Raw genomic sequence first — 26,392 nt, 5'->3', positions numbered from 1 at the left:
TAGCTATACTAATTTTATATTTTATAAGTTATGAACTACAAATTAACTATGGTTTTGACGAAATTTGAACTTTCAATGCTTATAAAAAATAACCATGATGTCTATGTATCGTTAATATTTTAGGTATAATAAAAACTTACGTATTACATTTTAAGCTTTTTGACTGGATAAAAAATTTTTTATTGACATTTATACAAAAAAAAATTTTAACTAATTAAATACAATTTAAGTGAGGTCGATATAACCAAGCTGGTTACCAAATACTATAGGCTAACAGTCTTCGCTCAAAGTTGTTTTTCTATACAATGATTTTATATCATGGATTTAAATTTAACATATCTATTACACACTACAGTAGTATAGTGACTACTCTAAACTCACTTGCCTGCTTTTTTAAATTAGTTTGATGTTACACAGAAGATCAAAGATAGCAATAGTACAGATAAAACAAATTGTTCAATGGTTTATTGATATTATAATTAATTGGTAATTTATGATAACATAATATATATATATGTATTACTAATTATCTAAGTAATTACAATTTTGTTGAACACAGACTTTTAGTCTTTTAGAATATCATAAAAAGTACAAATTGGTGAATTGGTCAATAAATGAATATTTAATAAAATAAAACAAACAATATATAATATGGTAGTTAATACTAATTATTCATAATGGAGCTATCATAACAATGAGTAAAACTAATAGAACCACCAAGAAATCAAGGAAACCACTTAGGACTAGCTTAAATCATACCTATCACAGTAATTTGTTTATGTATTTTTGGCAATGAAAAAAAAAATGAACAATACATAAGGAATAATAATAATTCACTGGCAATTAGTATTTCAAATTGTCAATTTCTTAAGTCACTATCCAGTTTGGAATACCAAAATATGCACATTCTTTAGTTAAATAAAGGTAATAAAAAAATATTATTCAAATTATTGCAAAAAAAAGAAAAAAAATTGAAATGTATTTATGTGTCTTGGTTAAAGCATAAATCACAAACTCGAACAGGGTTAGGCCAACCTCGGTGTGGGACTGGTTTCCGATGGTTGGAACAACTGGAACAAACTCCATGGCCACAATCACGGCAATGATGCAATATTAAAGTAGATCCGAATTCTGATTTACACATATAACACTCCAATGCTTCACTATCAGGTACCCAATAAGACGGTCTAGCTGTATCTTTAATAAGATCTAAAAAACAAGATTTATTAAACACACTATTAAACAATCATAAAAAATATTTAATAATAATAATAGTAATTGCACAAACTTTTTGGATATTCTAGAACAGAAGCAACAGAAGATAATGTTTGAACTACAGCTTCACTAAACTTACGAGCACCTACTTCGTTTTCGTCTCCTCGACTAGATGAATCTGAACAATTACTACTTATGCTACCTATAAATAATTTTAAATTATAGAATTTTATAAATAATAACTTAAGATAATAAAGTGAACAAACCAGATCGTTTATAACAAAAATTGCATACACGAACAGGTGTATTCCATCCTCTTTCAGGAACACACATTGTTCGTTTAGAACATTCATCACAAACTCCTTCTCCACACGCTCGACAATGATGTTTTATCGATGTTGAAGAAAATTGTAATTTACAGACAATACATTCCTAATACCATATCAATTACTCTAATTATAATTAATTTATATGAGTATAGGTAGATAATGATAATTTAAATTATTGTTTATATAACATAAATAGTACCTTTATTTCAGCATTTGGTTTCCAGTATTTAGGTGCAAATTGATCAGCAACCCAAGAAGATAACAAGCGGGATGGTTCATAACTAACACTAGCAACTGTTTCAGAAAGGTAAGTTACTCCATCCAACACTTTTCTAGCAGGATTCATACTTGATGAAGAAGGTAAATCCATCTAAACAAATACATACAAATATTTTATTATTACTTTATAATAAAATAATAATAATAATTTCTTAGTGTGTATGTTACATAAAAATAAATATAGATAGTTTAATTTATTTTGAAAATTTAAATAATTCGTAAAATTAATTTATTAAAATTGTAAAAAAATGTACATGATCAAATAAATAAATAAACCTTTATTCAGTTTATAAATTTATTTATACATGAAATAATATATTACAGTTTGACCTTTCTATTATTATTTATAAAAGTCTAGTAAAGTATAACCAATTGGAATATATTTTAATTGTCAAGTACTCAAGTCTTATAATTTTAATGGAGTTGGGCGAGAATTTATTCAAAGTTGATTATTTACCCATTCAAAATGTCTTTAATAAATAATATAAATTTAAAATTTAAATATTAAAATCATTTCTGGTTCATACAATTAAGTATGTTATTAAAAAAATTTATGTACAAATATTAATACTTACACCAGGCCAAATATGTTTTGTTTCTGTATAAACAACAGTTTTTTCTGGATCATTATTTCCATACCAATACTGTTTACTACGATAAATTACACCACATACAGGACAATCAATGGTATACCTAAATTGTATGGTTAAATATAATGCATAATAAAATTAAGTAGATTTAGTTTATCATACTATAATTTAGGAATATTTACCCAGACAAGGCATATTTAAGCCAAGAATTTTGGTTATCATTAGTATAATTTGTTGTAGCAACAACAGGTGTTCCGTTGTCTGCACATACTTTACAAATATAAACCGAATTTTCAAATTGTGACTGATACCTGAAACATATATTTTTTCTTTAACATTGTAGTTGATATAAGACAAACAGAACCGTACTTATGCATTTTCCCCCCATTCACACATCTAACATTAATTTCTGTAAAATAAATTAATTTAATTAGATATTTTAAAAACAAAACTTCACTAAACATCATAACTGAACAAAACTGAATCATTTTTAAACCAATACTTTATTTAAAACTATATATGTAATATAGAAACTATAAATATAAAATAATAAAAGGAAAATTATAGCTTTATAGTAATGACAGAAAAATAATATTTTATAATAATTAAAATTGTGTCAAATAAGTATAAATATATATAAAAAAAAGACTTAAGTTACAAAATGTTTGTGCCCAAGGCCAAGGTTTATGTGCTAATCTACCTTTGAAGATAATATAAGTATACAAATATTAAACAGAATAATGAATAGTTAGAGTACTCAAATACATAATAGAACCTTAAACACAGTTTGTATTATTACCGGCATTTAGAATTATTAAAATGAGGAATGTTGTCCTTTAAATGCCCAACACTATTTGAACATCGCTGTTCACAAGATTGACATACAGTTGGACATGTTAAATGTTGGTCCGGAAAGAGCGGTTCAATTGAAGTCTTAATGGCGCCAGTAAATTTGTCGTTTAATGCCTAGAAAAGTAACACATTTTAACTGTAGTTACAGCACATATAGTTTAATAGTTTAATATATTACAATACCTTAAGAGTGAGATAAACAATATGAGGAGATCTCTGTGGTCGATTACAGTTTTTTTTAATTTCTTCATTAAGTACTTCTCTAATTTGACCAAAATCTGTTGGTGGAATAATAGTTTGAATTCCCACATAACGAAGAGATGCAAATCCATCAATGTCAAGTTGTAACTCATGAAATCTATCTTGTATCTGCTCTGAGACATCTTTACCATTATCTTTGAAACATATGTATATTAATATTGGTATACATTTAAAGGTTAAGATAAAACTTACAACATCCTAATGGTTCAGTATTTCTAGTTTCATGAAAAATACATAATGTTGGTCCTTTTACAGAATCAGCACATTTAATTGGATCTATTGATCTATTACAAACAGTAAGCAAGGCTTTTTGAAAATGTTTTATATATGACTTAGATGCTGAACCAAGAAAGTTAAACATATCATCTTGTAATCTTTCGCCTTTAACTCTGTATATAACTACATCTGATACTGCTAAGACCTAGAACAGTTAATAATATTTAATATTTAAAAAAAATCATAATTTAGATTTAATTTACCTTGAGCAAAAGCCTTGTCCTTTGTTTATTATGAGCAGTTGATCCAGAAAATCCTTCTGTATCTAAACACACAACATTCAAGGATGGATCAAATGCTGCCCAAATGCCTACTGTACACGCTTTTTGTTCAGAAGATGTGCGAAATACCTCTGCACCTCTAAAAAAACATTGGTTCAAAGTGTACGACTTTCCATCTCCAGTATTTCCAAATATAGATATTACTTTAACTGGACTAGTACTTTTATATCCATTGAGACGTTTTACAAACGCTTCAACACTAGATACCTATGCAAATGAATATCATGAAAAAAAAATGAAATGCTTGATTAGTACCTAATAAAACGAGGTAGGTAATAAGGGATTAATAAGATGTGATATAAAAATCTGATAATTAAATCAATATTTTCCTTATTTTAATTAATCATACCTTCAGTCTTTCTTTCTCATCGAGAAGTAAAAAGCTATGACAATGGCCATCACCTTCCTCGTCACTGTCATTGTAATCAGGAGTAAGTTTTAATGATGTAAAATGCGATGTCAGAGTCACATCTGGTAGACCAAAATCACTGTGAGCCGAAGAAATTGTACTGACAGGGGTCATAATGGCTGGTAACTTGTGTTGGTTCTTCAAATGGCCTAATCGACCATAACAATTGTCATCCATTGACAAGACATCTCTAAAATAATTCAATTATGTATGGTATAACATAGGTTTTCATCATTATGTATTAGTAAATTACGCAGTATTTTTACCTATATACGTTCATGGTTACACAAAACACAGGTAAAAGTGAGTGTGAATATTATCATCATTGAGCAAATATATTATTATGTTTACCTTATAAATGCATTTATTGTCGTGCACTTGTAGATTTATGTATAACGATAGTCGATAACGCTCGGGTAATGAAGTAAATTATGGAAATTGATGAGTAATGAAGTATAAACTATTTTCATTATAATATGTAAAGCTACCTTTCAGGCAACAAAGGAACAACAAAAATTAAAATAAACAATGAAAATAAATTCTGCGTAAAAAAAAATATTCTTATCAGACTATCATGGTCTTATGTTATCATGTAAAAATATGACCAAGGTGAATCTCTGACACAGATATATATTATATATATCTGTGCTCTCTGAATAGATATTATCTCAATATTATCTACCGTGATAACATGTTTTGATTTGCAAATAAATAATACATTAATGGTTTAATACTATTATAATAGTATAATAAGTTAATAACTGAATAATAAGTAATAAAAAGTGTAAACACTAAACAATTAACAAGCTGCTCTTGCTGAAAATTGAAATGGTTGAAATAGTTGGATATTCAAATGTTTTTATTGCTGTTTACTATTTATTAATGTTAGTGTGTTACTAATGCCATATAATAATAATAATAATGTCTATTAACATAAATGACATATTTATAGGAGAAGTAAGTTTGTATCTAGAAATTATATTAAAATGTTAACTTCAGTTTCAATATTATTAGTTCTATAAATCATATTATGGATTAAATTAAACAATTTTAATGGGACCAATTTGAGAGAATTAAAATTTGTTTGAATAAAATAATTTTTAGGTATTGATTAAATTGTATTTAATTAATTCAACACTGGTAAACCCATTTTTGTGTATATAAAATTATTAATTATTATTTGGATTGTATTTGGTCAAAAATTTAATTTTTATTTAATGTATAGGTCATAAAGTCATTCTTTTAAATTTCTTTTATAATACCTATTAAAATCTGAGCTATACTCACCTATAACAAATTAAAAAAAAACTAAATTATAAAAATATTACAAATTACCATACTTGTAAGTTGTAACCTAAATTTACATTATTATTCAATAGGTAAAAATAATAAAATGTTTGCTTAAATATAAGTTATAATAAATAAATAAAACAAAACTCGGTGTAAACAGAGAAAAGGTATTAATTACAATAGTACTGTAATTCTAAATAATATATTTTAGTGTCTATAGTATACTAGTACCTATATTACAATCAAACATAATTTGTTAATGTAAATAACATTTTAAATAATAATGAATCTTTTCTGTTATATGTATACCATGTCAGTGGTGCTTGTGTTTCTGACTCGCTCGGACAAAAAAATCAAAAAAATCCCTCGACTTCCTATGCAACACCACCTCAAGTTGGTCACATGGTAATCGCTGTATATCCACTCTTAATAACGACCTTAGTCTTATAACGACTATTCAATTTAAATAGTAGTATACGTATAACACATATAATACAAATTAAGAGTGGATATACAGCGGTTACCCTGTGACCAACTTGAGGTGATGTTGCATAGCAAGTCGAGAGATATTTTCAATTTTTTTGTCCAAATGCAGCGTAACGCGGGCATTACTGACATCTCCCCAAAAAAGGAGTGTCCTGTAAAGTAGGAAATGGTATATGTATAACGAAAAAGATCCATAATAATAAATAAAATAATATAATATAATATTTTAGTTCTCCTTGTTTTGTTTTTGCTATTATGACCAGATATTATTTTACTTTATTTTAGGAATTTAGGTACTGCGTAACTTAAAAATAAAATATTAAAATTAAAATACTTTTATGAACTGGAATATAAGAAACTTAAAAATGTAGTAGGTATATTAAGTTTTTTTCAATTTTAGGTTGCATCTGTCCAAAATTATGGGGCATTTATTAGAATACCAGGAAATAAACAACAAGGTCTTGTACATCGCACACAGTTGTCTAGAGTGCCTGTGGATGATGCCACAGATGTTTTATCTAAAGGTGATAAAATATGGGCTAAAGTTATTGGAACAGTAAGTTAATTAATTTGTATGTAAATATTTTTATATATTTATATTTATAAATTATGATATAGGACGACGGAAAGATTTCTCTATCTATGAAACTCGTAGATCAAGGTAGCGGCAGAGACTTAGATCCCAATGGAGTTCAAATGTTGTGAGTTATAACTTTATTTATAATCAAACTAATAAATAATAATATTTTATATCACATTGTCATATATTTATATTATATCTTTTAGTCAAGATGAACAAAGAAGAAAGATTCAACCCAATTCCAAGGGTAAAAGAACAATTCAATTAGATGCAGTTTATAACACAAAGTGTGTGAGATGTGGAACTGGTGGACATTTAGCCAAAGATTGTTTTAAAGTATGAAATTTCATTAATTTATTCAATTAGAAGTGGATTATATGTTAGTTAAATATATTGATTGCAGGGTACATCTGGAAAAATATATGATCTTTTGCCAGAAGATGATGAGACTGAAGTATTACACATAGTACCTATCCAATCTGAAAAGTCTGAAGTAACGAACAAAGATATTTTATCAACAAATGAAAAAAACAAGAAAAAGAAAAAAAAGAAAAAATCTAGTGAATTAAAGAAAAAAAAGAAAAGAAAAAGACATTTATCAACTTCTTCGTCAAATGTAAGCCATCAACATCTATTCAATGTTGCACGGTTAAAATTGAGTTAAGTCAGATTTTGAAGTTTTAATAAAATCTGATCTTAAAGACAACCCATTTTTGATAAATGTCCTTTTATTTGTCAGACTTAACACTTTTAATTTGACCTAACTCATTTTGACTACGCACCAGAGAATTGATAATTGGAAATGTAATTTAGTTGAACTAGGTATTTAAAAAAAATTATCTTATTTCAGAGTTCCAGTTCTGATGAAAGTTCAAAAAAAAAATCTAAGAAACACAAAAAAAATAAAAAAAATTAATAAAATACCTTTTATACTACATAATATTTCAATATAATTTATTGACTAAGAATCTAGTTTATTTTATTTTAAAAAGCTTGTATTTATTATATTTATTTATGTATTATTATTAGTGATTAAGCAATAGGACACATTAATTTTCTACCTTTCTTTCATAAAGTCTAAATAGAAACTTTAATTTTTAAATTAACAAATCAATCTTAACAGTTTTTAAAGTTTCTTATTTTGTTTTTCAATAAATAGCTAATTCTAGTGTATCTATTGTTATAAATGTAATTTATGTTTATTTTATTCAATGATTTGGGTTAATTCTTATCGGTCTACAAGATGTCATTCTGATCTGTTATTGTCCTGCCATCCATATAATCAATACTTATGTTGCATATAACACTCATAAATAATTTATCTTATAATTAAATGATTTTCGAGGGTATGGTTATATTCTAGGTAGTAAGTTGTAGGTACAATAGTCATTAATTTATTTATATGTAACTAAACCAATAATTCAAACATCTTACTATAACAACCAGTGACATGGCAAACGGTAATTTCAGAGGCCATTGCCTCTGATATTTTTCTTAAATAGAGGAGTGGGTGGTAGCCAGTGGGTCCCCTAAGCAAATGTAATATGATATTCTCAATAGGTAGTCAATAATGATCTGAAATATAATTAGTTATATTATATTAATACATTATTATGCATTAATACTTGGGATATTTGTAACTTGCCCCTGGAAAATTTGTAGTTCGCCACGCCAACATGCACAAAGTGGTTGTAGGCTCATAGTATGGAATTTGATTTATTGGTAGTAAAAGTATGAATCCCCGAAATCCATCAAATTATTAGATTTATTTTTGACGAGTACCTTGTATCTTTTTTACGCAACATAAGTAGGTATTGATTATTTGGGTGGAAAAAGCAAACTAGATACCAAAACTGATTATTAAATTTTTTGTTCAACCTTATATCAAGTCAATCATGACTCCATAATGAGTAAATATTTTCAAAGTGCTATATAAAAAAAACTAATACAAATAGGCACACCCATAATGAATTGTTTTGCATGATATATCTTTGATTTAAAATTCATAATAATATATCACTCATCAATCAACATAGATGGTACAGTAAAAAAAAATGAAAAAATAATAATACATCTTATCCTGGCACATGTACAGGGGGGGTTTTGGCCTTTGGTGATTCAAACCCCACCCTGAAAATTAATATTTGTGTATTTATTTAAATCAATAATCGATAACTACAAAATGAATGTTTATGTGCCTGATCTTATCCATTGATATTTGGCTTGTAAATGGGATACATGTCTAGGCAAAACCTGAAATAGTTTTTGAGGGTGAAGGATCTAATATTCTAATATAATTATATACATTATTGTCTGACATATTATAAATTATTAATTTTGTTTAGACGAAAAAAGAATAAATTTGAATACAATATTTTTAAACTAATTCAACAAATTAATATAAAAATATGTATTTATTATTTGTATTACCTACTGCTATTATACTACCTACTGGCTACTACAATAGTACCTATGTCCTACATGAAATATTTTTTTATATTATATTTCTATGTGACCAATGACAATGAGGGGGGGGGGCGTCCAGGTGTCATTTTTATCTTGGCTTTTTAAAAGAAGAATTGTCAAACAATTTAATAACAATTTATTGATTTTGATAAAATTCATACTATGGAAAATTGGAAAAAAGATTAAACCGTAGTTGTACCACGGAATATAACAATTTACATGCAATCCGTGTCACATCCATCACACAGTGGTACACTACATATTTACTACAGCGCTATCTAGCGTCGCATGGCTGTCAGGCGCTATTGTCAGACTTACCTGCCACTCGTTCTGCCTCGTGAACAACACGTATATTGCAGGTATATATACGACCTGTTCATCATTCGATCGATGTGAATCTGGCACACTGCAATTGCATTCTTGACGTGCATCCCTCGGGAGGCTGAATGCGACACAGCGCCCGCACTGTGAGCTTAATGGCGCTAACCTTAATCACCGTAACTGTCCAGAGGTGATAATCACCCGGCGGGACGGGTGTGAACTTTGGTGGTGTGGTTAGGTGAAGGGGGGAAGTGCGTTGATATCCGCGCCGCGTCTTTCTTCCTTCCATGCTACAGCCTTCTCAATATTACGAAAATTGCTCGAAACAATGATAAGTGATAATGGGTATGATTGAAGAGAGAAGGAAGAAGTGGGAAATTTGATGAATTGGTTACGTCATTTGAATATGATATGAGAAGAAGAGAGTGTTTCACAACATTCTGGGCCCAATTCGGAAATAGTACTACGTGGTTGATAGATAATATGCGATTGCTTTGTGCCAGATTCCAACAAAATTTTTTTTTTTATATTAAGTATATACTAGTAGTTGTACTATAGTATATTGTATATGTTTTTATTATTTTCATTTAATTCTTCCACGGATAAAATGTGAACCTATAATTAGCATAAGGTTTCATTTTATGTAAATAAATTATTTTAAACGGAGATTAAATACCTAAATCAGGTTCTATCGGTTCTGGATACTTGTAGAATACATAATATTATTGTTATTTGAAATTTGAAATACGGATTATGGGGGACGGAGTGACCGAGTGGACTAAGGCGTCGGTTGCGACGCGTACCGTCGCCGGTTCGAACTCGGCCACGGGTGGCATTTTTCTTCGAGAAGTCACGGTGTCCGGGGATATAGGCCGCCATCCCCCACCCGGGTATGTCAGATAACTACAGGTGCCCACTTAAAAATTCTAATAAAACAAACACACACGTGTTCAAAACCTACAGTACCCTCCCCCACAGTTCCACAGGCTAATGACATCAGTTGTTGAAGCCTCAACCCAAAAAATTATTTTATTAAACTATTTTTAGAAAACATTAATCCTTTATACTCAATATAGGTAATTATATTTTCAATAACTAATTTCCACTCATATTGAGTAATAAGTACCATATATACCGTAGATACCGATGTATAGTGATGATGCTGTTGAATTGTTCAACTATTCAATCGACAAACGGATTAATATAATTAAATTTTCCTTTTAATGTCACGCTGCTAACAAAATAATATTGTTGAATACATTCATTGTACCAATAAAAAAAAATCTATAATCCCACAAACAAATCATTATAATTATTATAATAATTGAAATTGGACATGGTATTATTAGTTATTACATTTGTCATTCCGACGAAACTATTGACAAGTATTGGCAGTAATCATTGTCATATTGGGAACGGCAAAAATATTTTATGTGATTAGCAATGTAACGTGGTCGGGTTGACCTCCTTACGTATCTAAGAAAGGTGGTTGAACTGTTAAATACCTAGGTAGAGGATTGATAGTCAGTAAAGTTACCTGTTGGGCTGGTTCTAACAAAATTATTCCGACTTATTAATTTATTATTTTACAAATATTATGTAAATAACGTGTACATGAATAATAAAATACATTGAAAAACTGTTTATTATTTAAGACAATGCATATAGGTAGATAGGTATTTAAAGTACCAGTAACAATAATAATACAATAAAAAACAAACACAATCATCCTTTAGTAATAACAAATATACCTAAAACATAATTATTATTAAACTATTATATATTATTTAAAGTGTAATATACTAATATGTACATAATAATAATACAATGTATTACCTACGTTATGTTATCGACGTCTGGAACATATCATAATATAATTAAAATAAAAAATAAATTTAAATAAATATTTAATAATACAACAGGACAAGACCGATTTAACATTATGGTCAACTTTTTATAATACTAATATAAATATTGTAATATGATACATCATAATGTATATTGCATAGTGTTGAAAATATTCTTACTGTAAACAATTAAAAGTTACAAGTGTTAAAATTATCGTAATATAATGTTTAGACATTATAGTATTAAACTATTAAATATTTAAATACGAATGTTTTATTGAACACTGCAAATAAGTACCTAATAGTGCTAATACAACGTAGAATACATTATACAAACAGTTGATAGGAAATCCGAAATGCCGAAATGGTAGGTAGGTACTCAAATACAACATGTAAAAGTTTGTCTATAATATTATTAGGTATGGTGAATCTTCTAAAATATGCAGTTTTTAATAAAATAATTACTGCAATTATAGCACAAATTACATAACATTGGAATACATATACATATCTATATACTAGGTATCTTGTCTCCATCACTTTAAATTAAATTATATTATATTATGTTCAGTATTGTCTGTCTCCAATAGATATCAAATAGATTTCAAAGAAAATTTGATAAATATTTACGAAAAAACCTAATTACTAGAAATAGTACAAGTACATTATGATCTATGGTATAGCGTATAAGCATAGGCAATTACTTAGTGATGTCAGTTTCTAATGGGCGAATATAGTTGAAATAAATGATTATTTCATAGAATGTCGAGTACAATAAAACATTAACAAATTATAATTAATTAGGTAGTAATTAGGTAGTATTTTAATTTTATATTTCAGGTGTAAAAACCCTACGCCATTTTAGCTTGTATCACGATTTAAGATAGTACTATTTTTGAAGATGATATATAATATTATGTACCTATTTAACATATTAACATTTTCTATGGCTCACATACCCAATACATAAAATATAAGACCCAGAAAATAGAACTAACCGGTTTTATTTTCCAATTAACGAGCGATTGCCCTCCTCCAGAATAATTTTTTTCTCCGGGTTTTTATTCACCAAAATCTGACTTGGTTGCATTACTTAATACTATTTTAATTTATATTATAATACAATATTACGTCTAAGTATGTGTCTTCTCATTTCAATGTCCACATATTTTTTGTTTTTTAAAAAGTTTACAGATGATGAGTTTGGTATTTTCTACAATTTTCATAATTTATAAAAGGTAAGCGCATGTCGCAAAATAATAACGGAGTAATAATTTGTATGCAATCCTATGAAGTTTTTATTGTGAAAATTGACGTACCTACTAGTTTTATATTTGTATGGTAGAGTAAACCAGAATAATCACTTAAAATTTTTGAAAACATAAAACTTCATATTATCAGAAGAAACTTATTAATTATTATCAAATCGATGAAGAATCATACAAGCTCGTAACTTATTATTTTTGGATTTACATATTTATTGTGAATAAAATAAAATAATATCTCAATTCTGATGGAATAAGTTTTAGACAACTATTTGGAAGAAATATAATTAATAATGTATTTAAATTTAATAATAAATTACCCACTGCAATTGTTTTTAAAAACTTATTTTTATGTTCTGCGTTTAATTATTATTGTACTATTATTAGTGTGCGTTTTTAAATACGAATCTTATAAAAGTATAAAACGAAACAGTAAGATAATCGAGACGGAGGCGTTGAAATATACTAATGGCATTGAAACGAGAAGAAATTATTAGATCAGACCTAGTCATAATATGTAATTTATATATTTGACGGTTAAGCACCGAAGTTTTTTAATATGTGGTCGGGGGATTTCAAAACTTCGGGACCTCTATATCTTAATTATTTAATATAGAAATAGGTACCCTAATAAACATTTACTCATAATAAAATTATGATGTAAATAAAATAGCCATGTCCCGACCACAACATGGACTTCGGTTTCACTGAGTGCATACATGTTGTGCAGTAGGTATTAGGTGCAATTTTAATTTAATTTAATTGTACCTATTGTATTCCGTTCTTCTACAAGAAGTTTTTTAAAATTACTTATATGTTATAATAGGTATATATTTTGAAGTGAAAATACTTTCTACATTAATATTAAATTCTCACAAAACTTCAAAAGAGGTTTCCGAAAATTGATTAAATGTGTGCATAACACAATACAAACTGTGTGCGCTTAACCATTGATGTCTGATTGTCGTACCACATATAATATAATGCTGGTAAGTTGTGAGCTCGTCTATAATATTATTTTACGCACAAACTTACACGTCAATATATATTACTTCATTCGTCGTCGTCGTAAAAACTGTTGACGGCGGCTGCGTGGCCCCGGTAGTTAGGTTCAAAATACTTCCTCAGATACTCTGGCCGTTCGCCGGAAGCCACTTTGGCCGCGGCGCCCTGCAGATGACTGTGTTCTTTGGCGGCAGGAAATCGGTATTCGTCCTGCAGGTGACCGCGATGATGTGGGTCGCCGTCGCTGAGGCCGTCGTCGTCGTCGTTGTTGCTGCCGCTCTTGGCGGGCCACTCGAAGTGGGTCTCGTGGGACGTAGCCGGAAACTGCAGGGGCGCGGGATAGTATTCTTCCGGTGACGCGCTGCCGTAGTCGCCATGGGCGGTGGGCAGACCAGCGGCGAACAGCGGCGGCAGCGGCGAACCGTGTTCGAAGTCTGCCGGTTCCGGATGCGCCGCCGGTGGTTCGAAGTGATGATCGCCGTGGCCGGCCGGAACCACCACCTGCAGCGGCCGTTCGTAGTGATCGTAAGCCGCGACGGTTGACGGCGGGTGCTGGAAGTGATTGTGCACAGTGGGCACCAGCGGCGGTTCGTAATGATTGTAAGCGGACGGCGGCAGTTGCTGCTGTTGATGGTGATACTGATGATTGTCGTAACCATGGACCGGCAGTTGTTGCTGTTGATGTTGGTACTGATGATTGTCGTAACCGTGCACCGGCGGTTCGTAGTGATCGTTGTATGCAGGTGTCTGCGGAGGTTCGTAGTGATTCGAGTAAGCGGGCGGCTCGTACTGATGACCGTCGTGGACGGTCGGCAACGACGGCTGCTGCAGATCTTGATTATAGTCCCGATCACCTCCGTGGTAGTTGGGCGCGTAGCCACCGTCACCGCCGTGGTGGACGTTAGCGGTGTTGAGGTGATGGGTCACCGTGGTCGGGTGATGTGAACTTCCAATTTTCTTGACGGTTGCCTGGAAACCGTTTTTCGCATCGGCCGTGTACTCGACCAACCTGATCGAACCGTCCGGTTCTACCAGGCTGTAGTAGCCACGCACCGTGTCCCCGTCCCGTTCCTCGTACTGTTTTTTTATGTCGCCGGTTTGTGGGTCGTGGACACCGTACTCGAAGCGGTAAGCCGGATATGACTGCGGTGTCCAGGACAATGTAAAAAACCAAAAAAAACCATAAGCATTATTATTTATATTTGTATAGGGCATATAATGTTATTGCCACGATGAATTAGTGGCATACTGTCACCGACCTTTTAAGTGGCGACGGCCACAATTTCATATACCTATTTTATTCTGAGGATATTTATTTAATGCCCTAAGTATGTTTCAGACTTTCAGTAATGTTTCTGGTGGTCGAAGAAGGACTAAGGACTATAAGGAGTGCGTTGGGGTACTTTTTAAAACCAAACATTAATATTTAGTAATATTATTTATAGGTAGGTCGTCGGTAGTCGGTAGGTATATTATAATGTATTAAGTATTTGTATGTTAAATATTATGATTAATGATTATATTCTTTTTTTACCGGTATCATGTCAAGTCGATATTTCCAACTGCCTAATTCAAGTTTTACCGCTTGTTAGAAGAATGTCCACTAAAACCAAGCCCTGATTAAGGATCAATTGGGCCCCGGGACACCATACACTTAGTGGGCCCTCTTTCAACGTTAACTTCAAAATAATTGTATCATTGCATATTGACGACTTTATATTATTGTATAATTTTTTACATAATATGTCATTGTACACGGGTTTTTTTCACAATTATGGATCGATGATATGGAATTTCGTTAAGACAAAAAAAGACATGTTTCTTTATTTTTAACAGGAAATTTTTTTAGACACGCAGTTGTATACTAATAATAAAATTGACTTAATTTTTTTAAAAGGTAACCACTATATTTTTTTATGGATTCTGGTAAAGCTTTTTTTCTGAACATTTTGACAGTCAATTGATCAATGTTGTTTCGCTAGGTTATTAACTATGGTCCTTTAAAGTTTAGTATATTATGCATTAATACTTTTAACTGAAATATCTAATTTACAAGAGCTAAATAATTTTTTCTTATGACTACCTTTTTATATCCTTAAATAGTTAAATCAGTAATCTAAAATGCTCAAAAAAAAAAAAAAAAAAAAACATTAACAAAATGGTTGGCAGCATAGTTGATTATTTATAGTAATTTTTCGTGATATAAAATTGAGAACAATTTTATTTTATAATTATTAATAATAATTTACCTATTATACCTATACCTACTTAAATATTTTTTTTTTTTGAAAACTGTATTAGACACGTTAAAAAAATATATTTTGGGGATAAAGATGGGCCCCCAAAATCAATGGGCCCCGGTACCGTGCTCCCTTTGAACCCTTAATCCGGGCTTTACAAAACCTGAAGTAATTCGTAAAGTCGTACTCGTACAACAGTGAATTAATAAGACTATAGTTTTTTTTCGGATGATCAGATCTTATAAAAAAATGGTCTGGACATTCGGCGCTACTAATAATGGCATATACTTTTATATTTTCGATCTGTAGGTACTATAAAGGTATTATATAGAGCGTTGATATTTTTAGGGCACTTATAGTCAACTATGAACCATCGATCATAAATTATAGACAATATTGTTATAAGTTATAACTAACTGTAGTATTTTTATCTCTTTGTTTAATAAAACAATTGCTACATTTATATTACATTGTTGTGTATTTAAATGGGACGAGTAACACCGTTAGCGCACCACCGGAACTCGAGCGATTATATTATAGTATAATTTTTAATTTTTCAAATCAAAAGATTATTTACTCGTGCCGCACACGTCGCCCGCGTCTGAAATAGCTCACTTTCCGCCCTTGCCACACAATATACTATTACGCGTCATGCAAGGAGGTTATAATATGAATATAAGATGTATACAAAAGTTTATGTTTTGTAAGGACCGTGGTATAGATTTCATTGTTTGGTTGGTTGTGCAGGACATAAGCGAGATATATGTGCGCACAGCAATTTTGGGGATTTCCACTTTACCGACCGGCACCATGCGGATTCCCACTTTACCACCCCTTGGACTGAAAAAAGTCGCTCTACAACGCATCAACCGTCATCGAAAACTAACTTTCGGTGCAGGCGTGACAAAAAAATGATTGCGTAATGGTAATGATTAGACGTTATAGTGTAAGTGTTTGAATGTTTCAAAAACTTTTAATTTTTAACCCATAAATGTTTAATTTAGTTGGTCGTGGTTGCCATTTGTTATAAAATTGTGTTATTTTATTTCGTAAAGTAGCTGAACACATTTTAGATTATGAGCGGAGCGATGAATTATGTATTGATTTTACAATGATGTTTTTTTTCTTTTTGGTCTGTTTACACTATACGTAGTCGAAAATTAATGCTTTGATTTTCATCTTCAGTGTCTTGTTCGATAGAAAAGTGAATCTAGTTTATGCATTCCAGGAGGAAAAAATTTAAAATTCCCAATAGTTATCAAAAATAAAAAAAATTAAGGAAAAACGGGAATTTTTACGCAAAATGGTTTTCAACAACATTTTTTGGTTTTAGTTTTTGGTGTAACTCTTAAAAAATACATAACATTTTCAAAAAAGTTTGCTTGTTTTGAGCTGTTTACAGACATTTTCAGTTTCCTATATTTTAAAATTTTTTTTTCTATTAATGTCAATGAAATTTTATTCATCGGATCAAAAAGTTCGAAATGAATACAATGCTACTAGTATATTGTTACAATGGCAGTTAAAAAATATTAAAATACATAGTCACAGTTTTTTTTTATAAGTATTTTAAATGCAAATTTTGACAAAATACGTAAAAATCACGGAAATGTGCAAATCATTTTGAGTTAGAAATTCATTAAAATTTTCTTTTGAAATCTAAGATTTGAAAATTTAATTTAAGATTCCTCATAAGCTTATCTACCTTTATCAAAAAAAAGTCTCTACCGGAAAGTTAAAATAAATTTTTATGAGCGTTTGAAGTTCAAAATTTTACAACATTGGATATTCACTCGATTTCTCATGTGGGGATTTTCTTATTTTGTTTAATTAGTGACACTTGAAATTTACACCATATGTTTATTTTATCATTTTCTATACTTGATAAAATTTTCAAAATAGTTTAGAGTTGTTTACGGACATTTTCAATTTCCATTTTTTTTAGATTCTTTTCTGTTAATGTCAATAAAATATTTACAATTTACATATATAATTATTCATTTGGTAAAAATGCTTGAAAATTTAACAAGGTGCCTCACTAATTGTTAGAATATCAGCTAAAAATATTAAAAATACATAATCAAGATTATTTTTACAAGCTATTTTTAGTTCAAATTTTAATATAATTTATCAAATTTAAAATGTTCAACTTTTATAGCTAAATGTTGAGAATTTAAAACAAGGTTGCACGTAAGTGTTTAATTCTATAACCAAAAAATCTAATAAATATATATTAACACAGTTTTTTTTGTAGGTGCCTATTTTAAGTTGAAATTTGGACGAAATTACATATTAAATAACCAACAATAACGATTTTGGTTATTTTTAACACTTTTCTTAAGTATTTGGTTTCACGTCTGTCTGTGATCAAATCTTGCGCGCTCGATTTGAGGCACTTTTTGAAGATGAAAAATTCTGAAAATTGGTATAGACCTTGGTCTTGGATGACAATACAATAATCCGTTGTCATTTTGGGACATGGACCAAAAAAAAAAAAAAAGGATTGTCCCCACGACGTCGCCGTAATATCTCTCGCAGATATTGAACTTTCTCTCTTCCCCAAAAAAAAACCGCAACCTCTTACGAAGCTTAACATATTTCTTAAACGTTTAATAAAAATATTTACTTTCAACTAAAAAGTAGAAAATAAAAAATAAAAAAAAAAATTTTAAAAACACACTTTTCCATAAAAACATTTAAAAAAAAATTTTAAAAATTGCACTAAAAAGACAAAAATAATTCTCTGTACTTAAAAATAATGAAAAATGTATTGATGAAAAATTTAAAAGTGTGTGGTGCATCATACAAAACATTAAAAGCCGAGCTAAGTCTCACATACACTTCTTTGTTCAATCCTGTTTATAAGATAGTGACTGGCAGTATATGTCAAGTATAAGAGCAAAATAATGAAAAATTTACTGATGAAAAATTTAAAAGCCAAGGAAAGTCTCACATACACTTCTTTGTTCAATCATGTTTATAAGATAGTGACTGGGAATATATGTCAAGTGTATGAGCACCACACACTTTTAAATTTTTCATCAATAAATTTTTCATTATTTTTAAGTACAGAGAATTATTTTTGTCTTTTTAGTGCAATTTTTAAAATTTTTTTTTAAATGTTTTTATGGAAAAGTGTGTTTTTTAAATTTTTTTTTTTATTTTTTATTTATAATTTTTAATATTAAATCAACTTACCGGCTACTGTGTTAATACTTAATAATATGTAATAAGAATATAAATATAATAATAATAATAATATAAAATATCTAAGACTTCTCCGCTCAGAACCGTTTTTCGTATACGAACATTGTATATTATATTATTATAATACCAATTATAATTTATAATATCATTGAATTCAAATTTAATACCATCCATTACAATGACCCACTTATCGCCTACAGCTGCAGAGCGACATCCACCTACCCGCTTCTTAATAGTTGCCTTTTATATTATTAAATTCACTGATATTTAAAATTATTAACGAGTAAGCAAATTTCTTTCTGACAAGTGACAAAATAGACCGTAATTCGTTCTCAATGATCGAAAATAGCCATGTTAGTAAAATATACTGATTATTACTACTATTATTGTTACTGATGCAGTGATATTAGTAGGTAACTTATTATAGCTTATTGTAGATAATTTAACTACTTACGAGTGTCGTGGGAGTGAATATATGTATAGATAATGTATAGGTAGTCAGATAGGAAATTCAACTTTACGATAAAATATTAGTATAACGTTACGACATTTATCTTAGAATTCATATTATTATCGTGTTATTCAATTTGGAAACATTGTATACAATCATGCAATCGTATATTTAACATATTATACAGTCATAAACCAAAAGGGTACACGCGCAATAGTTAACCCGAAATTTGACGATGATATGTATCTATACTAGATATACCTATATTACTATTATTATGTTCAATATAAAGCCTAATTTTTTTTATTTGAAAATATATTATTATAATTTGTTTTTTAGTCATTTAAAATGCGCAACGCTTGTATAATATTATAATATCATACATGTTTTTACGTCTCAAATATTATTTATGCACGGTAGCACAATATTATAATTAATTTGGCAGGATAGTACCTATAACAAATTGACCAATTCGAGAATGTGACAATTTCACAACTAGGGCAGTAACGTATATAATATGTTAGATAAATATTATACGAGCACGGAGACGCTTTGAATATTACGTCTAGTGTAATATATTTTATCTTAATCCGTCACTGACTATAGTGACTTGTCTTACAATATTCATGTGCGTGTGTAACACATATATGGGTATAGGTACGAACCTTTATATTGTAGCTAATATTATATTATACGAAATGCGGACGACGACGGTGTGACCGGCAAATCGCGTCAAGTACTGAAGTACTCAAGTGGAACGCTCGATAATAATTCAAATAATTCAATTACACCTGTATAATATCATTAGTCATAACAATATTACTATTATTAACAATAATATATACAGACACCGGCTCGTGCGAGTGTACCTACATAAAATATTTTATGGGTGTATTGTGCTCACACATCTATATCATTATATTATTATACATTGTGTTGTGTCTCCGCGGGGACGTAGCCCGTCGTTTTGTTGTACTTTTTGAATGTACAAAGTTTATTATATATTATTGTACCTATTTTTATGCGTATATTCTGTCGGGAATTTCGAAAACCGCTGTTTTATTTCGTTTAAAAAAAAATGTCACCTCTGCTAATCCAACAATAGGTGAGGTACTAAGGTATAGGTAGGGGTACTATGGGTTAGATAACAGCATATATATTATAAAATACGATACTTAGAATTTTTTTTGTCCGAGTAAGTTTTTTAATCACAATATCAGCCAAGTCAATACGAAAAAAAACCTCGGTATATTTTTACATAATATTATATTGTTATTATTATTATGAGCGAGACGTAATATATTGTGGGTCGAGAGTATAATAATAATATGTACGGTAATATATTTTATTCGTGTGCACTGTGCAACGATTAATATTACTATATTATATATTATTTTAGTCAAACGGATGTCTACTTTTTTATAAACCCGCGAAACACACGTCTATTTGAATTATTGTATTATGTTATTATATGGCGTGACGATGGATTATATATATTATATTATACTATGTATCATATATGATATTATTATGTAGTACGTTCAGCCGTTCAGGGTTTTAAATGTATTGTAATAATAATTATAATCCGTTCAAAATGCTTTTTAATAAACGACGCCATCCGGTAAAATACACGCTCTTAGGGAACAAAAGATTATATCTATAAATATAATATTATACACCTATTATTAGCCGTATACATATACATTGTTATCATATAGGTACCTGCTCACCTACCTATATACCTCATATACATTACTATTTAGGTGTATGTTTTACTTTTACGACACACGTGAGTCCTGGCTTGCCCACTTTGATAGGTTGTTAAATTGTTTGTTTAGTATAATATTAATTTATTCATAAATATTATTATTGTATACAGTAATAAAATGCACCTAAATGCTTAACTCGACGATTATGTTTTCGATACGCGTAAATTAGCAGTCGTTACAAAATGTTGAAACCACATCAATTTCACGCTCTTTCACGCAAGTTCGGTTCGTAAAAAATAATTCACACATTTTTTCCAAAGATTTTATTTATATTTAATTTTTGAGCGATCAATATATTTTCCTATGCCTATACATGATTGTGAAATCAAATCATTATATTGTCACAACGTCAATCATAATTAGCTGTTCTATATATTTGCATGTACCTATACTGCAGACTGCAGATACTTCAACTACATGTGATAGTGAACAATAATATTAGGTATTTAATAACTAATAAATTAAGGGGATTGGAAGCGGTGATTTTCTATCTACGTTTAACACACGTGGAACATAGTATATAGTTATAGTTATATAGTATTATGAGTATAACAAACTGTTTTAAAAATATTTCAATTTCGATTTTGATTTAATTATATTTAATAATTTAATAGTATTTAATGACATTTATTTTTTATTTATAAACTGTTTTGGTTATGAACACATTAAAATTATTTTAATAAAAACATAATATATTTATTATTTACTTCCATGTTTTAGGTTTGTTTTAGGACGATAGTTCATTCGAGTCCTAACCTCTAGAACCATAAGTAACTTATAAGTACTTGGTTACCCCCATCGTATACTACAACTTCACATAAAAGTATAAAACTACTCTTTTCTCATACATTAATAATGCATTCATAAATTGTAAAAGTATAGCACTATCGTGTTTTACCATTTTATCGTAACTTTATGGGAAAATATTGTGCCTCCTAATGGATGCTAATTATATATATTATATACTTATTACAATTCCCGCAATAAATGTTCATATTATGTGTTTTTTATTTGTATTTTATTTATACTTACATAATGATCATGATTGTATTCTGGTGCGTAATATTCTCTTTTTGACACCTTCTTATCACTTGCATCGGTGTTATGTCCGTGTTTAGTAGTTTCTACGTTTTCTGCTAAGCAAGTTTGTATGAATAGCCCAAAAACAAATAACAACATCTGAAATAGATAATCATCAAATTAATATATATTTTTTAAATTTGCATTGTTTTTTAATTTTTATCAATGTTGCAAAATAATTTTGATCGATAATTCAATCAGTAGTATGTATTTTGCAACTAATGAAATGTAAAATAAGTTTGAAAATATTTTTATTTTTCTACGTTTCTTCATTTATAAAAATAATTGAATTAATCCGTAACATTTGTATGTCCATGGAAATAAAAAAAAATATTTAGATAATAATAACGAAATTAATAATTCACTTACGTAGCTATAAGGTCAATGATGGTCAATTATAGATTAATAACAGTTCCGCTAAGTTAGATTCAAAATTCAAATCGTCTGTGTGCTGTTATAAAACCATACCTGATTTAATAACTCTTGCTATTGTCAATAACCTTGTTTTTTGATTAAATTTGAAAATTCATCGTAGGTATAAAAATGTTTTAATTGTGTGCATTAAGCTTAGAAATTACAGTCTTAAATTGTAAATTGTTTTATATAATATTATAGTTATATACTGTAAATTGTAATGCTCGTATGGAAATACACAATACAGTACACTGAACCAAGCATAAAGAAGTTGAACCTAACGCGTATTAGCACACATTAGATTATATTTGAAATCTAAGTTTAATCATTCGTTTGGTTTAATTTTTAATTCGGATATTAGATTCTAAACAAGGTAAGAAATATATATTTGACAATGACTTAAAAAACAATATATTAAATCATTTTTCAGATTAAACATGGTAATTTGATTTATCGAGCATAGACCCTAAAATTAAAAAGTCAATTTTCGATATCTTCAATAGCTTCTCTAAGCCTATATGAAAAATTACCGTCAATCGTCGAACAATTATGAAGAAACATCAGAAAGTGTGGTACCTACTTACCTAGTGGTTTTTAAGTATTTTAATCAAGTTCTTTGACTCTATTTAAATTTGTTTTTATTTTTTATAGTGCAATGATTTATTAATGCTCTCAAACATGATAACACTAACCCGACACTTGAACACGAGTGCCGATCACCAGATCTCTGTAAAATAGCATGCAGTATCCAATCCGATTTTTTATAGTTATCTTTTTGCGATACAATTATAAAATCTATTACCGACGGAATAATTATACTTTGATAATAGTAATATTGTAATAATCAGTGACGCCTTTTGCGTTTCATGATATTGTTTTCGACAGTTCGTAATCAGATATATATAGTACCTGTATTGTTTATTGGCATCTCACAGAATAATATGCAATGACGACACAATATGATACCTACTTTAATGAATCAAATTAAGAATAAATACAATTATTACCTATATTATTATATTATCATACTGACATACTATACACTATTTCCTACCATTATTGTCTAATTTAAATCTTAAGCGATTAACGTATTTTGATGTCCATACTCCATTATTAAATCTGACAAATTTAAATAATTATGTTCTGTGTCAGTTTTTTTTTTTATAATTTTATAAATAGCATTTATTTATTGCTGTAATTTGATTTAAATTATTCACACTGTGGTTATACATACAAACAATGATTTTGAAAGTATTATCTATTGTATACTCAATACACATTTATGATTTTATATTTTATATATGCATTTTCTATCTTAGATTTCTATAATAAACCTATTTATTTATGTTAAAAATATTTCAAGGCATCCAGTGCTAATACCATTTTGTCCACCAAAAATACGCTTCGCACGAGAATAATGATTTTGTTCTGTAGAATCAACCAAATTCATAAATATTTTTTTAACTAATAGAAGATAATATTCTACAGGCCACATTGAACTCTGTCTATCAATATTTTAATTTTAAACTTGGTAATATGTCTTTAAAAATAAGACAACTTTAAAAATGCATTTTTAAAAAATTATTTTATACCATTATTTGAAATAAAATAAAAAATGGCAGTCCAATGTGGCCTGTAGGAAGTTTTCTTCTTTCAAATAAAAAAAAATAGTTATAAAAATCGGACAATTCTACAAGGCCTTAGAATTTTTTCTGTGAAGTCATTTTATTCGATATTATACACTGTATTAATCCCCCCAAATTATAATATCGGGCAGTAGACTAATGGAAAAGCATTATAATTAAGGTGGTAACTAAAAAATTTATTGTAAATTTAAAATTTTATAGAATCGCAGACATTTTGAAAAACAGGCACTATGGGCTCCTATTAAGTAAACATTTATAGAATTTAATTTTAATTTTGAAGTATTTAAAGTAATAATATAATTAACAAACTTATTAAGCAACAGATTTGTATTAAAATATTTCACAAACACTGTATCGAATTAACATATTATCAACAAGTGTGGACCTAAACAATTATTTATAGGAATGTATGTAAGGTTATTCAATGTGCAATATACGAAATAATTGTAAACATGGATATGTTTAGTTACAGTTACCCTTAAAATTGATTTGTTATCAACAAAACAAAACTCATTTTTTCATCATATGCAACCATGTCAAAAATGTTTAATTACATTTTACAATTGGAATTTTTCCTTTATATTATTAGTTAAGCACCTATATTTTATATTATTTTCAAATTATCTAACTAATAGTCGTATAATATTTCGTGTTGTATCGATTCACACTAGATGATTTGTAAACATGTAATACGAATTAGCTATATATTTTTTTCTACGTTTTTATGTAATAGGTATAGATACTAATTTGATTTGTAACTAAATAATACCTTGTTAAATGGAAATAATTCAACTGTTATTGTATGTTTGTATATTAATGTATCAAAAAAAAGTAGTTAAGTTATAAAATAAAGAATTATATTTATAGTTATAGTTATAGTTATAACTTAAACTATTTATAGTTTTTTTTATATATAACAAAATTACGCATTACTATGTAGGTATATTTATTTACTTAAATCATTAGCTTCATAATAAAGAATAACACGAATCATTAACAACATATGATCCATATACAAATTGTATGTATATTTGTATTACCTATATTTATTCTAGACTCTATATTTATTGACATTAAATTAAAATATTGTACAATGGACCAAAATACAAAGATTCTCTGTCAGAGGAAAATATACTGTTAAGTCACAGAATAATTAAACAATGTTCTAATATCGATGAATAAAATAAAAAACTTAAAATTAGTTGGTAGGTACCAATAGTAAAATATAATATTTAAATATATTTAATTTGATAGTCTTAAATAAAAAAAGTTTTTATACTTTATTGAATGGTGATTTAAATATTTTATAATTTATGATTTATACTACAATATATTATATAATATTTATAAATGTAATTTTTTGTTTTGTTTTTTTATTTAAAATATAAAACTAAATATATGAAGACAATTTTACAAACCTTAGGGTCTTTCATATCTTCACGTCTCTGGAATGTATAAAAGTATAAAAAATATTTTTTTAAAACCTTATAACATTTTAAAGACAATAAGTTGTTTGAATCGTACTTTTTAACCAATATGAAATAAAATGAAAAACACGTGTAAAAAAAAATATAATAAATTATTCAAACCAAACGTCCAATCACTTCCACGCGACTATTCATGACGTTATTTCCCGCCGACACTAATATATAGTTCTCCTTCTTAGCTTGTTTTCACGTCCTTGCTCCTACCAAATATTGGCACCCAAACAACAATAAAATGAAAGAACAAAAAATGATGCTGAAACGATGACCCGCTATGACGAAGTACTCAATATTCTTAAATGGTCTATGTCTATCTATCGGTTGAATACTCTGAGGAGTTAGAATAGAT

At 28.7% G+C, this 26,392-nt stretch overlaps 3 protein-coding genes across 5 annotated transcripts; 1 reads left to right on the top strand and 2 right to left on the bottom strand.

Moving 5' to 3' along the window:
- Positions 1-437: 437 nt before the first annotated feature.
- On the bottom strand, positions 438-5,047 carry LOC132939178 (zinc finger FYVE domain-containing protein 1-like). Of its 2 annotated transcripts, none has more exons than XM_061006225.1 (12): positions 4,759-5,047; positions 4,433-4,682; positions 4,006-4,290; positions 3,719-3,947; positions 3,449-3,660; positions 3,213-3,379; positions 2,596-2,724; positions 2,399-2,516; positions 1,744-1,914; positions 1,482-1,647; positions 1,289-1,417; positions 438-1,209 (listed from the first exon to the last, which is right to left on the bottom strand). In XM_061006225.1, exons 1-12 carry the CDS (start codon positions 4,770-4,772, stop codon positions 983-985), a joined length of 2,097 nt encoding a protein of 698 aa, XP_060862208.1. In that variant the 5' UTR covers positions 4,773-5,047; the 3' UTR covers positions 438-982. The 2 variants fall into 2 exon arrangements, with proteins under 2 accessions (XP_060862208.1, XP_060862209.1); XM_061006226.1 differs by having other exon boundaries at positions 4,844-5,047.
- A 136-nt stretch (positions 5,048-5,183) lies between these two features.
- LOC132939179 (zinc finger CCHC domain-containing protein 17-like) lies at positions 5,184-8,019 on the top strand. The gene is made up of 6 exons (XM_061006227.1): positions 5,184-5,449; positions 6,669-6,824; positions 6,887-6,969; positions 7,055-7,184; positions 7,252-7,464; positions 7,699-8,019. Exons 1-6 carry the CDS (start codon positions 5,414-5,416, stop codon positions 7,762-7,764), a joined length of 684 nt encoding a protein of 227 aa, XP_060862210.1. The 5' UTR covers positions 5,184-5,413; the 3' UTR covers positions 7,765-8,019.
- Positions 8,020-11,298: 3,279 nt separating this feature from the next.
- Positions 11,299-26,164, bottom strand: LOC132938344 (POU domain, class 3, transcription factor 2-like). 2 transcript variants are annotated; one of them, XM_061005124.1, is made up of 3 exons: positions 22,869-23,509; positions 22,452-22,598; positions 11,299-14,895 (listed from the first exon to the last, which is right to left on the bottom strand). In XM_061005124.1, the coding sequence occupies exons 2-3, from the start codon at positions 22,596-22,598 to the stop codon at positions 13,801-13,803; spliced, it is 1,242 nt and encodes a 413-aa protein (XP_060861107.1). In that variant the 5' UTR covers positions 22,869-23,509; the 3' UTR covers positions 11,299-13,800. The 2 variants fall into 2 exon arrangements, with proteins under 2 accessions (XP_060861107.1, XP_060861106.1); XM_061005123.1 differs by lacking the exon at positions 22,869-23,509 and adding an exon at positions 25,978-26,164 and having other exon boundaries at positions 11,300-14,895.
- Positions 26,165-26,392: the final 228 nt, after the last annotated feature.

This window comes from Metopolophium dirhodum, chromosome 2 (assembly GCF_019925205.1).
Source record: "Metopolophium dirhodum isolate CAU chromosome 2, ASM1992520v1, whole genome shotgun sequence".
Taxonomy (NCBI): domain Eukaryota; kingdom Metazoa; phylum Arthropoda; class Insecta; order Hemiptera; family Aphididae; genus Metopolophium; species Metopolophium dirhodum.
Note: the sequence above shows the minus strand (reverse complement) of the source record. Positions and strands in the feature narration are given on the sequence as shown.

Coding starts and splice junctions, on each gene's coding strand:
- LOC132939178 (XM_061006225.1), bottom strand. Junction 3,661..3,718: donor TACTGAACCATTAGGATGTT/GTAAGTTTTATC, acceptor TATGTTTCAAAG/ATAATGGTAAAGATGTCTCA. Junction 1,210..1,288: donor TGTTCTAGAATATCCAAAAA/GTTTGTGCAATT, acceptor CTTGTTTTTTAG/ATCTTATTAAAGATACAGCT.
- LOC132939179 (XM_061006227.1), top strand. CDS start 5,414: ATGTCTATTAACATAAATGACATATTTATAGGAGAA. Junction 6,825..6,886: donor GGGCTAAAGTTATTGGAACA/GTAAGTTAATTA, acceptor ATTATGATATAG/GACGACGGAAAGATTTCTCT. Junction 7,465..7,698: donor TATCAACTTCTTCGTCAAAT/GTAAGCCATCAA, acceptor ATCTTATTTCAG/AGTTCCAGTTCTGATGAAAG.
- LOC132938344 (XM_061005123.1), bottom strand. Junction 14,896..22,451: donor AATACAATCATGATCATTAT/GTAAGTATAAAT, acceptor TGGACACCGCAG/TCATATCCGGCTTACCGCTT.